General features: G+C 43.1%; 1 protein-coding gene across 1 annotated transcript; it reads left to right on the forward strand.

The window, feature by feature from the left end:
- Positions 1–692: 692 nt before the first annotated feature.
- LOC138795316 (olfactory receptor 13C2-like) lies at positions 693–1,631 on the forward strand. Its single transcript, XM_069974305.1, has one exon. It carries the CDS (start codon positions 693–695, stop codon positions 1,629–1,631), a length of 939 nt encoding a protein of 312 aa, XP_069830406.1.
- The last annotated feature ends 12,905 nt before the right edge of the window (positions 1,632–14,536 follow it).

The raw sequence follows: 14,536 nt of genomic DNA on the forward strand, positions 1-14,536 counted from the left end.
AGTCTAGTGTAAATGCTGCCCCCGGTCAGTGCACAGTCTAGTGTAAATGCTGCCCCCGGTCAGTGCACAGTCTAGTGTAAATGCTGACCCCGGTCAGTGCACAGTCTAGTGTAAATGCTGCCCCTGGTCAGTGCACAGTCTAGTGTAAATGCTGACCCCGGTCAGTGCACAGTCTAGTGTAAATGCTGCCCCCGGTCAGTGCACAGTCTAGTGTAAATGCTGCCCCTGGTCAGTGCACAGTCTAGTGTAAATGCTGCCCCCAGTTAGTGCACAGTCTAGTGTAAATGCTGCCCTCTGGTCAGTGCACAGTGGTCTGGTTATGCTGTATGTGACCGTAATTAATTAATTTTTCTAATTATAAATTTAAAGGGGTCCTTAAAGGGGAAATACGAAAAACTGATGGAAGACTTTTCTGCAGATTTGTAAATAAATTCTATTTAAAAATCTCCAGTCTTCCTTTACTTATCAGTTGCCGTATGTCCTGGAGGAAGTGCTGTATTCTTTCCAGTCTGAAACCAGTTACTGGAACTTCCGCTGTCAGTAAAATCTATTCCACAGGGCGTACGAGCGTAAGTTGTGATAAATGTGATACATGTATAGGTCATGCCCCCCTGTATGTGTGACTGCGCCTAATGTGATCAAATTCATAGTACAATCTCTCAAATTTATTAGATACTGAAGATTTTTGGCCAATGGAACTCCCCATTAACAAGACACTTGCCACCGAGATCATTCTTCTTGGATTTACCCAGAACTGGAAGATAAACTTTGCCCTTTTCCCCTTTATTTTGGTCATCTACATAGTAACTATAGTCGGCAATGGCTTCATGGTGTGTGTGATCATCATCAGTCCTCACTTACACACCCCCATGTATGTTCTTCTCTGTAATTTATCTATAATAGATATTTGTTATTCTACGAGAACAGTGCCGAGATTTCTGGTGGACCTCTTGTCTTCTAGTAAAAGGATTCCGCTGGCGGAATGTGTCCTTCAGTCCTATGTTGGAATGTACCTCGGTCAAACGGAACCTCTACTATTTGCTCTCATGGCGTTTGATCGATATGTGGCTATTTGTAGACCTCTCCGCTATGTCATCATCATGAGGTGGAGCGTTTGCTATCGTTTGATTGCCCTTGTTTATTTGACAAGTTTTACGGGCACGGCGCTTCCAATAATATTGGTACGTCTGGTGGTTTGTAACCCAAACGAGATCAACCATTTTACTTGTGAGGCTCAGGGTGGACTCAAGTTGTCCTGTTACCCTATCAGCGAGGTGGAGTTTGTGACTATGCTCCTGACTTCTTCAATCATCATCACTCCTTTCATACTTATCTTACTATCGTACACTGCTATAATATCATCTATATTGAAGCTTCACTCTAGCGGACGCTCTAAGGCCTTCTCTACATGCACCTCTCACGTCATTGTGGTGTCTATGTTTTATGGGTCAGCAATGGTTATTTTCTTTACACCTTTAACTCAGTATACATCCGACCAAGAAAAATACGCTTCTGTCGTAAATTTGATTTTGATGCCGATGATCAATCCTCTTATCTATAGTCTGAAAAACAAGGAGGTCACCAAAGTTTTTGTGTTGAAAAAAGAAAGAATTCAAAGTTCGTTCTTTTGAGGACACTCTTGATTCACTTCCCATGTTCTTCATGAAGTTGACTAAGAACTACTCATGGTCCCCGCCCCACGTTATTCAAGAGTTTATCTAAAAACTACTTGAGGTCCTCTTCCCAGGTTCTTCATGACTTTATTAACTAAGAGCAATTGGAGAACCTGATGCACGGAATATTTCTAGCTACAAACATTGCCCTTTACGTTATGAGACTGCATGAGACCCCACTTTTTGGGACCCTTGTGCTACTTTTTTTTTTTTTTTGTAGAATCAGGTTTTTGGAATAAACTTGTCTGGTCCATCATCAGGATGATTTTTCTTTACTAAACAGTAATCCCAGTAACTACCTTCATGAAGTCCTCAAAGTCTCGATAACAGTATTGAAGTGAATACATTGGTCCAAACTTCTGGTTTTCTTGTTTTCTATGGGGACCGATTTCCTTTTTTCTTTGTTACGAAGATCCAGAGTTATTTGGTCACATTTTGCCTGCCTACAGGTAACTCCTATTTCTATACAAATCAGCAGTATGCAGCAAACTCCTTAGTCCCCTCTAGTAGTTGTTACAAATGTCTAATGTCAAAAAGGTTATCTATAGATCTTTGCAGGGGTACTGGAAGTTTGTGTCAGCTTTAAAATTTCAATACGAAAAAGGAAAAATTAAATAAATAAATTGGTGGAATTATAGAAATCACAGAATGGATAGATAAGGTAATGATATGCAAATGATAAAATAGAAACAAAATATTTTAAATATTTTGAGTCTCTTAACGAGATATAATTCTGTTCAGCATCACCACTTAACCTCCTAAGAACACCTGTCAAAATGATGGGTGTTCTGGTCCTCTTTGTTGAGATGCCACTTACCACTCTCAAATCCTGGCTGTATCTTTTTCTGTACTACAGGCTCTAGTGACCATCATGTGACCATCACTAGAGGCTGTAGCACACATAAATACACAAGGAAGAGTTGTCTTCATGTGAACCGCAGCCTCTAGTAATGGTCACATGACCATCCTTAGAGCCTGCAGTACACATGAATACACAGCCAGGAGGCAGAAGTAGCAGGTGTCATTTCTCCAAAGAAGAGTAGAACACCCATCATTTTGACTGATTATCTGCTCCTCTTAGGGGGTTAAGTGGTGACGCTGTGCACAGTTTCAACACTTAACCGCTTCCTGGTAGGCAAACTAAGCAGGAGGTATTGAGTGTATGCCTCTAACTTGGCACAGTACAGACAGGGCCCACTGAGGAAGGGATTCCTCACTCCTATAAACAGTGCCCAAACACCTTCAGTAACTGTTGACTGACAGTTGTCCCCATTAGGTCTGGAGAACGGTCAAGCGTCAAGTACCAAACAAAACTTGTGGTTTGAATTCAGAATTGTTTGAACACAGTGGTAGTCTTTTATTTTTCTGCCAAATCAGTTGTGGTTCCCTTAACCATCATTTCAGGACACATTCTGTTTGAAGTTTTGTTTATATTAAAGGGGTTGTCAGAGACATTATTGTTTCTCTATATATGTATAATTAATGCAGACCTACCTGGGTCCCCCTCAGTTCCTGATCTGCTATCATCCTCTCTCACCGTCTTGGCTTGTCACTACCAGCAGGATCTGCCACCTATACAATCACTGGGTACAGCTTCAATCAATGAAATATGGGTGGCAGTGTTGGCAAGACTGGTTAGTAGCAGGTAATTGGGATAGGTGAGTATCTGCAGGACATACAGCAGCTGATAAGTACTGCTGTACTGTACACTTTTACAGATTGAGTTTAAATATTTCTTTTATTTTTTTTCTGTTACATTCATTTAATAAAGTTTACTTTTGTTAAAAAAAAACAACATGTTTATTGTGGTTAACTTGGTAAAAAGTAGGAAAGGAACATTTAGGAGTTTATTTCCACAGGCAGGATTTATTGTAAAGAAACATTGAAAAAAAGTATCAATAAAAGTCTGGAGTCCAGGCAGTAGAGCTCACAGATAGAGATGAGCGAACTGGGTCCATCTGAACCCGAACTTTCGGCATTTGATTAGCGGTGGCTGCTGAAGTTGGATAAAGCCCTAAGGCTATGTGGAAATCATGGATATAGTCATTGGTTGTATCCATGTATTACAGACAACCTTAGAGCTTTATCCAAGTTCAGCAGCCCCAGCTAATCAAATGCCGAACATTGGGGTTCGGATGAACAATTGTATGTAGATAGATAGATAGATAGATAGATAGATAGATAGATAGATAGATAGAAGATAGATAGATAGGAGACAGATAGATAGATAGATAGATAGATAGGAGATAGATAGGAGATAGATAGATAGATAGATAGATAGATAGATAGATAGATAGATAGATAGATAGGAGATAGATAGATAGATAGGTGATAGATAGATAGATAGAAGACAGATAGATAGATAGGAGATAGATAGATAGATAGATAGATAGATAGATAGATAGATAGATAGGAGATAGATAGATAGGAGATAGATAGATAGATAGGAGATAGATACATAGATAGATAGATAGATAGATAGATAGATAGATAGAAGACAGATAGATAGATAGATAGATAGATAGATAGATAGATAGATAGATAGAAGATAGATAGGAGATAGATAGATAGATAGATAGATAGATAGATAGATAGATAGATAGGAGATAGATAGATAGATAGATAGATAGATAGATAGATAGATAGGAGATATATAGATAAATAGATAGATAGATAGATAGATAGATAGATAGGAGATAGATAGATAGATAGATAGATAGATAGATAGATAGATAGATAATAGATAGATAGATAGATAGGAGATAGATAGATAAATAGATAGGAGATAGATAGATAGGAGATAGATAGATAGGAGATAGATAGATAGGAGATAGATAGATAGATAGATAGATAGATAGATAGATAGATAGATAGAAGATAGATAGATAGATAGATAGATAGATAGATAGATAGATAGGAGATAGATAGATAGGAGATAGATAGATAGATAGATAGATAGATAGATAGATAGATAGAAGATAGATAGATAGATAGATAGATAGATAGATAGATAATAGATAGATAGATAATAGATAGATAATAGATAGATAGATAATAGATAGATAATAGATAGATAGATAATAGATAGATAGATAGATAATAGATAGATAGATAGATAGATAGGAGATAGATAGATAGGAGATAGATAGATAGGAGATAGATAGATAGATAGATAGATAGATAGATAGATAGAAGATAGATAGATAGATAATAGATAGATAGATAGATAGATAGATAGATAGATAGATAGATAGATAGATAGACAGACACAGATATACAGACAGATAAACACTCCCTAGTGACCATGAAGGAGGGAGTCTCTTTCTTCTTCAGCAGCTGCCCTGTGCTCCTTCTTCTGTTACTCTGTCCCATAGCTTAAATTGTCATTGTTCTTTGTAAAATATTTTGACATGCCAAAGTTTTAATTGGTCCGGATCTGAGTGTTTAGACCCGTACCGATCGGAAGGATAAGCATGGAGAGAAACGAGCTCTCCCCTCATCCCCTCTGTGTAAGAAAAAAAGAGTCTGGTTCATAATGTAAGCCTATGGAGCCCGACTCTTTTTCTAACACAGAGCGGGAGTGGACCTTGCTGCAGCGCGTCCTCTCCCCTCGCTCATTCTCCCGATTAGTACGAGTCTGAAAACTCACACCCTATGTAAGGACAGGGAGGTAACAGACACAATAAGACAGTGGGCCCTGAGTCTGAACCCACCCACTGTCCCTGCCTACTTGCCTCAGTCGGCCCTAGGCGGCCGTTGACAACCACGTAGACGCTCAAAGTCCTGTTGTGCCAGCACTGGAGCCTCTGAGAAACATTGTCTTAGTTTGTTGAATGCCATAATAGCATCTGGGGTCCAGTTTACCAGATCCGCTCCCTTCCTGGTTAAATCAGTGAGGGGTTTGGCTATAAGCGAAAAACTCCTTAATTAATTTTCTATAATAATTTGTGAACCCCAAAAACCTCTGCAGAGCCTTCAGGTTATTGGGTCGCTCCCAGTTTTCAATGGCAACGACCTTAAGGGGATCCATACCAAGCGAGTTTGAAGTTATTTTGTACCCCAGAAATGAGACTTCCTGTATACCAAACTGGCATTTCGACAACTTGGCACAAAGGTTTTTAGCTCTCAGAAGCTCCATGACTGTACGGACCTGCAGGATGTGTGAGGACCAATTGGGAGAAAAAATTAAAATATCATCAAGATGCACAACTAAAAAACAACTCAGATACTCTCGGAATACATCATTCACGAAGTGCTAGAAGACTGCTGGGGCATTGCATAAGCCGAAGGGCATAACAAGGTATTTGAAATGCCCTTCAGGGGAATTGAAAGCAGTCTTCCATTCATCACCCTCCTTGATCCTTATCAAGTCAATCTTGGAGAACCATTTAGCACCCACTATCTGGTTGAACAAGTCAGGAATTAGGGGTAGCGGGTGTTGGTTTTTAACCATGATCTTGTTCAACTCCCGGTAGTCTATACAGGGCCGAAGCCCACCGTCTTTTTTACCCACAAAAAAGAATCCCGCCCCCAGAGGAGAGGAGGATGGGTGAATGTGGGTCTCTCTCTCAGGACAAGACAGATTGAAGATACGACCCTTGGGATATTTGGCATCGGGAATTAAATCAATTGAACAGTCATATGGTCTGTGGGGAGTGAATCCGTCCATTGCACTTTCATCAAACTCATCCCCATAATCAGACAAGAACTCAGGAATTTCTCCCTCCCCAGGGGAACATTCTGCAAGAGACACAGCAACGCAATGGGAGGCACACTTAGGTCCCCATCGAACAAGATCCCTGCTGGACCAATCAAATACGGGATTATGTGCTTCCAGCCAGGGTAAACCTAAGATCACATCAGAAGACAAATTTTGCATGAGAAGAAAATCCAGGGTCTTAACATGAACAGACCCCACCTTAACTTCAAGGCAGGGGGTAACATTCCGTACATCCCCTTGAGCAAAAAGGGCAGAGTCTGCTCCAGTGACATTTACTGGACACTCGAGCAGCAGGGGACATACCTCTAAACCTGACCAGAACGTAGGATTAAAGGGGTAGTGCGGCGCTAAGAAATTATTCACAGAATAACACACGTTACAAAGTTATACAACTTTGTAATGTATGTTATGTCTGTGAATCACCCCCTTCCCGTGTCCCACCACCCCCGCCCATGTACCCGGAAGTGTAGTGCATTATACATACCTGATCCGTGTCGCACATGTCCGCCATCTTGTGCCATCTTCGGACGGACGGCCGAATCGCTGCCTCCTCCTCTGCTGCGTCATAACTGTGCTCAGCCGCGATTGGCTGAGCACAGTTATGCTCAGCCAATCGCGGCTGAGCGGCTGATGACGCTGTTTGATGCTGTATTTAACTAACTATGACCTCTGAGAAGCCATTGTTAGATAAATCTATTGTATGTCGGGGTAAGCTTGTAGGCATAAAAAAGTAATAAAAAAAAAGTTAAATTTTTTTATTATTATACACTTTCCATGGCAGCCTGGGAGCCTTGTGAAGACCCTCTAGGCTGCTCTGAATGCTTGTAGCATGGCCGGGTACATTGTCTGTCTACATGGCGCTTACAGGCTGAATACATTGCACTTGTTACTAACTTACCTGACCTGGCCCCAGCGTTGCATTCTGCAGCCTCTGGAGCACCGCCCTGGACCATCAGGAGAACACCCCAGCAGCGAGCATGCTGGGTGACGTCATGGAGACCCGATGGTGTCCTTGGTAACTAGCTACTGTGTGGGGTTTGATTGATTGGTTTTCCTACCATTCAGCTCCGAGTGTCACAAGTGTTAAAGTGTTTCCAATGGGTATCATTGGGGCCGTTCAATTTAGCTTCTGTACCGGACCTCAGCCAAAGATGGTACTGTGGTGACGCCAGTGCTTGTCCAGTACACAGGTGTGATGGTGGTACCTGCTTGGGTTTGTGGCTGGCTGTAATCCCCAAATGGTCAGTGACCTGCCGGGTTGGGATGGGTCCCTTGCGCTCTTGTCACAGTAGTCCTGAGTGGCAATTGACCCACCCGGATCGGTACTGCCACCCACAGCTCCGAATAGAAGAGGGGTAGTTGTAGCAGTACTTGGAGAGTTGAGTAGAGTATAGGAGAAGAGTTGGTCGAAGCAGCCCTGACCCAGTGTAGCAATTTACACTGCCGGAGCTTTGGAGAAACACTTTAGAGTGAATACTGTACTTGTACCCGTGAATAGACTTTGGTCTGACCATCTTGTACCCTACAGTGTCGAGTGACCTGTCCTAATAGGTTGATATAAGCCCCAGCCGTGGTTATATGGGTGAAGCTGAGTTTACTGGGGTGTCCCAGTTACCTGCACTGCGAGATAGGATATGTAGACCTTCCTTTGGTAGCTTTGTCCTATCCAGGCTAGTTGCTCTTGTGTTTCAGGATACTGCCATGCACTTTTTAGACTGGTTCACGACATGGGTTAAGGCGTTCCTGGACTCTTCTTCTTTAAAGTGCTTACCACTGCATAGTAGATACAGTAGGAATACTTAAAGAACTGGTTGTCTCTAGCGGCATCTGTACACTTTGGTGTCTTAGTCTATACTGCGCTGCTCACTTCCTCCCACACGGAGCTAACTCCTCCTAGAGGGGTGAGTGTGTGTGGAGAGCAGGGATAGGCAAAAAAAGAGAAAGCACCTCCTATAGGTTAGCACTGAACACATGGTACAACAGTAAACCATTCCTAACTTCAGCTGTGCATGAGATAACAAGACTTATAAATAACACTGACACCTAGTAGCGAAACTGTAAAGTACCTTTCATCACCACTTTGCAACAGGTGCCTAAGGCACGTAAAGCGACTCTGTACCCACAATCTGACCCCCACCCCCCACCCCAAACCACTTGTACCTTCAGATAGCTGCTTTTAATCCAAGATCTGTCCTGGGGTCCGTTCGGCAGGTGATGCAGTTATTGTTTTAAAAATAACCTTTAATCCTACAGCGCTGTGTGTAACGGCCGGGGCTTACATTAGTATATGCATTAGGCTGGCACACCCTCTCTGTCCTTCCTCCCCACCCTCCTCAGCATTAGGAATGATCCAGGAACATTTACTGCTGTTTGAGCTTTGCTCAGGTGTCTTAACGATCCAGCCCATGTTCATTATGCACACAGGTGGGGAATAGGAAGCAATCTGCCTGGAGCATTCCTAATCATGAGGAGGGTGGGGAGGAAGGACGGAGAGGTGGTGCCAGCCTAATGCATATACTAATGTAAGCCCCAGCCGTTAGACACAGCGCTGCAAGTTAAAAAGTTGTTTTTAAAACAATAACTGCATCACCTGCCGAACGGACCCCAGGACAGATCTTGGATTAAAAGCAGCTATCCGAAGGTACAAGTGGTTTGGGGGGGACAGATGGTGGGTACAGAGTCACTTTAAGGCTATGTGCACGCAACGTGTAAGACTGGCCGTTCCCTTACCCGTCGGGGTCACAGAACGGACAGTCTCTGAAAAGCAGTACCGGCCGGATGATCTTTATGGCCGCAGAGTTCAGATGCAGGCGCATCCCTGTGTGCGCCCGCATCAGAACTCTCCACTGCATACTATGGAGCGAGTAGTCGCATCCGCCCGCTCCACAGTGTGCACTGACATGGCTTTTGTGGCTGCTTTTCAATGAATAATGGCCACAGAAAACTGAGATGTCAGTTGTTTGTGGCAACATTAGGGGTCCCGGCCAGAGCGTATACCATGTGTATACGCTTCGGCGGGATTCCATAGAAGACAAGCAACCTTTTTGTAAAAAGTACAGCTGTTGTTGCCGATTGCAACAACGACCATACTTTTATGAAAAGATATGTTGTGTGAACATAGCCTAATAGTGGGACACCACAATAGTGTGTGCCTGCCTGAACTACCTTGCCGGTTACTGAGCTTGTCTCCTGCCTGCTATTATCTTGTACCCTTGATCTTGCTTTGTTTTCCCCGACTATTCTTGTTTGCTGCCAGCACTGACCTTTTCCTTCTGCGTTTGACTTAGTCTTCGGATTTTATTTTTGTACTGTGCTGCCCAATTGTTGTGGCCCGGACTGCTGACTATTCTTTTTTGTGTTGTTTGTCTTGTCTGTGTTATAGGTTTCACATATCCAGGTTAGGGACTGTCGCCCAGTTGCTCGCTGCCATTTAGGGCGTAGGCAGGGACAGTGGGCGGGACTTAAGCTCAGGGTCCACTGTCTGTGTCTTTATCCTGTTCTCTGGGTGAATAGTGTGACTAGTGCAGTGTGTTACAGGATTCATTGGCTGATCACTGCATGTCCTCTTGTGGGATAAAAAAAAAGGGGGGAAAAAGTCCATTAAAAAAATAATGTAAAACAAAAAAGGGATACATTTTCTGGTTACTACAGTAAAATTGCTACCCTGAACGTCCTGTTCCTATCAGTAGAGAGGAGTAAGATCATCGGAGAAAGCTCATCTCTTGCTTGTTAACCCTTCTGCTCCCAGACATGCCCAGTACAAAATAAAAGAAAATCCAGTTAATTGTGAGTGCCGGGGTTTTCTTCTACTTTCATTACCTCTGAAGATTATTGGTCTTCTACCACAAGCGCGACATTGAAGTGGAGTGCTGCACACTTACCATAGACAGAGATAGTTACAGTATAAAACAAGAACATTATAAAACCATATAAATATTACACATATAAAACAAGCCTCTAGCTGGATGACCCCCCCCCCCCACACACACACACACACAACCACAGGCTCCATAGGACCCCAATAGGACACTACAAGAAGAGCTGCTGTCAGCCCGGGATATCCTGTATGACCGTCATATGGGCGCTGAAATGGTCAACATAGAATTTTGAAATCTTTAAACATTATTAGATAAGAAATAATAAATGTAGAGATTGTTAGAGAAGAAGCTGGGACTCCCCGGCCGCTCATTACATTGTGTGCTGAGACTCATCCTCATGTGTATGACAGCAACAATGTCTCTATATAAAGTGATAGTTCCTCCACGCCACATATTGTACTGCCCCACAGGTGAGTGTCTGTATCTGTGCGTCTGTGAGTGTCTGTGTGTCTGTGTATGTCTGTGTGCGTCTATGTGTGTGTCTGTATCTGTGCGTCTGTAAGTGTCTGTGTATGTCTGTGTGTGTCTGTATCTGTGCGTCTGTGAGTGTCTGTGTGTCTGTGTATGTCTGTGTGCGTCTATGTGTGTGTCTGTATCTGTGCGTCTGTGAGTGTCTGTGTATGTCTGTGTGTGTCTGTATCTGTGCGTCTGTGAGTGTCTGTGTATGTCTGTGTGTCTGTATCTGTGCGTCTGTGAGTGTCTGTGTATGTCTGTGTATGTCTGTATTTGTGCGTCTGTGAGTGTCTGTGTGTCTGTGTATGTCTGTGTGCGTCTATGTGTGTGTCTGTATCTGTGCGTCTGTGAGTGTCTGTGTATGTCTGTGTGTGTCTGTATCTGTGCGTCTGTGAGTGTCTGTGTGTACAGGTCTCATGACAACTGCCACACTTCTTCATTGTGATTCTCAGCAGATTCTGTAGTGTGAAGCTGCAGGAGGCCAAGTACTGACCAATTACTGTGCACTCTGCTGCTACTGCTACTATTATCTGTACACAAGGGGGGAGATTTATCAAAGGGTGTAAAATTTAGACTGGTGCAAACTGCCCACAGCGACCAATCACAGCTCAGCTTTCCTTTCAGCACTGCCTAAAGCTGAGCTGTGATTGGTTGCTGTGGGCAGTTTGCACCAGTCTAAATTTTACACCCTTTGATATATCTCCCCCAAGGTGTCCTTATACTATATAGGATGGAATCAGATAGGTATGTGGGGTGTTACATAGGACTGCAGGTGACTACAACATTATCTGTACTCAGAGATATCACTGTGTTATCTGTGGTGTTACATAGGACTGCAGGTGACTACAACATTATCTGTACTCAGAGATATCACTGTGTTATCTGTGGTGTTACATAGGACTGCAGGTGACATCTGCTACATTATCTGTACTCAGAGATATCACTGTGTTATCTGTGCAGTTACATAGGACTGCAGGTGACTACTACATTATCTGTACTCAGAGATATCACTGTGTTATCTGTGCTGTTACATAGGACTGCAGGTGACTACTACATTATCTGTACTCAGAGATACGACTGTGTTATCTGTGCTGTTGCATAGGACTGCAGGTCACATCTACTACGTTATCTGTACTCAGAGATATCACTGTGTTATCTGTGGTGTTACATAGGACTGCAGGTGACAGCTACTACATTATCTGTACTCAGAGATATCACTGTGTTATCTGTGGTGTTACATAGGACTGCAGGTGACTACTACATTATCTGTACTCAGAGATATCACTGTTTTATCTGTGGTGTTACATAGGACTGCAAGTGACATCTACTACATTATCTGTACTCAGAGATATCACTGGGTTATCTGTGCTGTTACATAGGACTGCAGGTGACAGCTACTACATTATCTGTACTCAGGGATATGACTGTGTTATCTGTGGTGTTACATAGGACTGCAGGTGACTACTACATTATCTGTACTCAGAGATATCACTGTGTTATCTGTGGTGTTACATAGGACTGCATGTCACATCTACTACATTATTTGTGCTTACTGATAACTGAGTGCTGAGTACAGATAATGTAGTAGTCACCTGCAGTCCTATGTAACAGCACAGATAACACAGTGATATCTCTGAGTACAGATAATGTAGTAGTCACCTGCAGTCCTATGTAACCGCACAGATAACACAGTGATATCTCTGAGTACAGATAATGTAGTAGATCTGTCACCTGCAGTCCTATGTAACAGCACAGATAACACAGTGATATCTCTGAGTACAGATAATGTAGTAGTCACCTGCAGTCCTATGTAACACCACAGATAACTCAGTGATATCTCTGAGTACAGATAATGCAGATATGACCTGCAGTCCTATGTAACACTACAGATAACACAGTGATATATCTCTGAGTACAGATAATGTAGTAGTCACCTGCAGTCCTACGTAACACCACAGATAACACAGTGATATCTCTGAGTACAGATAATGCAGATGTGACCTGCAGTCCTATGTAACACCACAGATAACACAGTGATATCTCTGAGGACAGATAATGTAGTAGTCACCTGCAGTCCTATGTAACAGCACAGATAACACAGTGATATCTCTCTGAGTAGGGCCGGTGTCAGCACTTGGCTTACCCGGGCAAGTGCCGGCGCCCACAGCGCTGCTAGAGACCCACTCCTGCCATTACTTAATTAATCAGTGCGGAGGGAAAGCTGTCTTTTAAACACCAATACAAGGCAATGACTGAGAGCTGACTGGAGGTAGGGAGCATTCATTCCCTGCCCGACCAGCCAGCGTCTCCTCCATGCTGTAGATGAGCCTGATCTGCACTCCCTGCATCTTTCTGCCCTGGCCCAGACCTGATCAGTGGAGGCCAGAGCAGCTCAGCTCCCGGGCCAGATGATGGTGAGTGTACAAAGGGGATGGGGGAGAGAGGGGGGGGGCATTGTATACAGAGGATGGGACTCTCTACTTACTGCAAAACTATAACCCCCAGCATGTACTGCTAGCAGGACATGATGGGAGTTGTATTTTGGCAACAGCTTAAAGGGGTTGTCTCCAGATTGGATGGGGTTTCAAACTCAGTTCTATCGAAGTTAATGGAGCTTAATTGCTAACTACACCTGAACTGGAGACAAGAGAGGGGAGAAAGTGGCCATGTTTTTGTAGCGCTGGATAACCCCTTTAAGAGTCACTGATTTATGTAGCAGTTAAAGGGATTATTCAATGCTACAAAAACATGGCCGCTTTCCCCCTCTCTTGTCTTCAGTTCAGGTGTGGTTTGCAATTAAGCTCCATTTACTTCAATGGAACTGAGTTTGAAACCCCACCCAATCTGGAAACAAGAGAGGGGGGAAAGTGGCCATGTTTTGTAGCACTGGAAACCCCCTTTAATTGATAAAAATTGAACTGAACTTGTTGGCAAACATGGATTTGTGGGACATGTGATTTTCCAGTTGCTACAAAACTACAACTCCCATCATTCACTATTGGCAGGACATAATGGGAGTTATAGTTTGGCAGCAGCTGAAAAGCCACTGATTGGGAACCAAAGATTTAGGAGGAGAGTTTATTTACTCCAGTGTTCTCCAACATGTGACTCTCCAGTTGCTGCAAAACTACAACTTTCATCATCCACTGCTGGTAGCACATGATGGGAGTTGTATTTTGACAACACCTGCAGAGTCACTGGTTGGAAAACAATAATTTAGGCAGACAGAGGCCTAGTTTATCTAGGGGGCATTGGCACACTTTAATAGGGGGGCATTGGCACAGTTCCTAAGGACAAAATGGCTATGTTCTTTTTCACAAAGAGAGGGCCTAACTGCAGATAGGGGCACAAAGAGGGTCCTGTTAATGTTTGTGGGCACAATGATGGGATCTTGTATAGAGGAGGGAAAGGTGATAACAAAGAAAAGTACCTAACATGTTTGCCTTGCAGAGGGGGGCATCGCCGCATGACTTGCTCCACAAAGGGGCCCGCTGAGGCTCTTTCGCCCAAGGGCCCACAAAGTCCTGGAGCCGGCCCTGTCATCTATGAATGGAACGTGATATGTTCTTCAGGTTAAGAGCAGCGATCTGGATAATATTCTTGTCTTTTCTGTGATAATAACATGATGGCAGGTTAGCCATTTGAATTCTAAAATCATCTTCCATATATCTTATATACCTTACATACTGGTATTTACTAAAGATTTTCAACTTCTCGAAAAATATCTGGTGAATGGTTTGGCTCTTCAAGGTTCTTAACTCTTCATGTATTATGAGGCTTTTCCGATCTGTCTCGTAGCTGTTGACCAGGTT

This window comes from Dendropsophus ebraccatus, chromosome 6, assembly GCF_027789765.1.
Source record: "Dendropsophus ebraccatus isolate aDenEbr1 chromosome 6, aDenEbr1.pat, whole genome shotgun sequence".
Taxonomy (NCBI): Eukaryota; Metazoa; Chordata; class Amphibia; order Anura; family Hylidae; genus Dendropsophus; species Dendropsophus ebraccatus.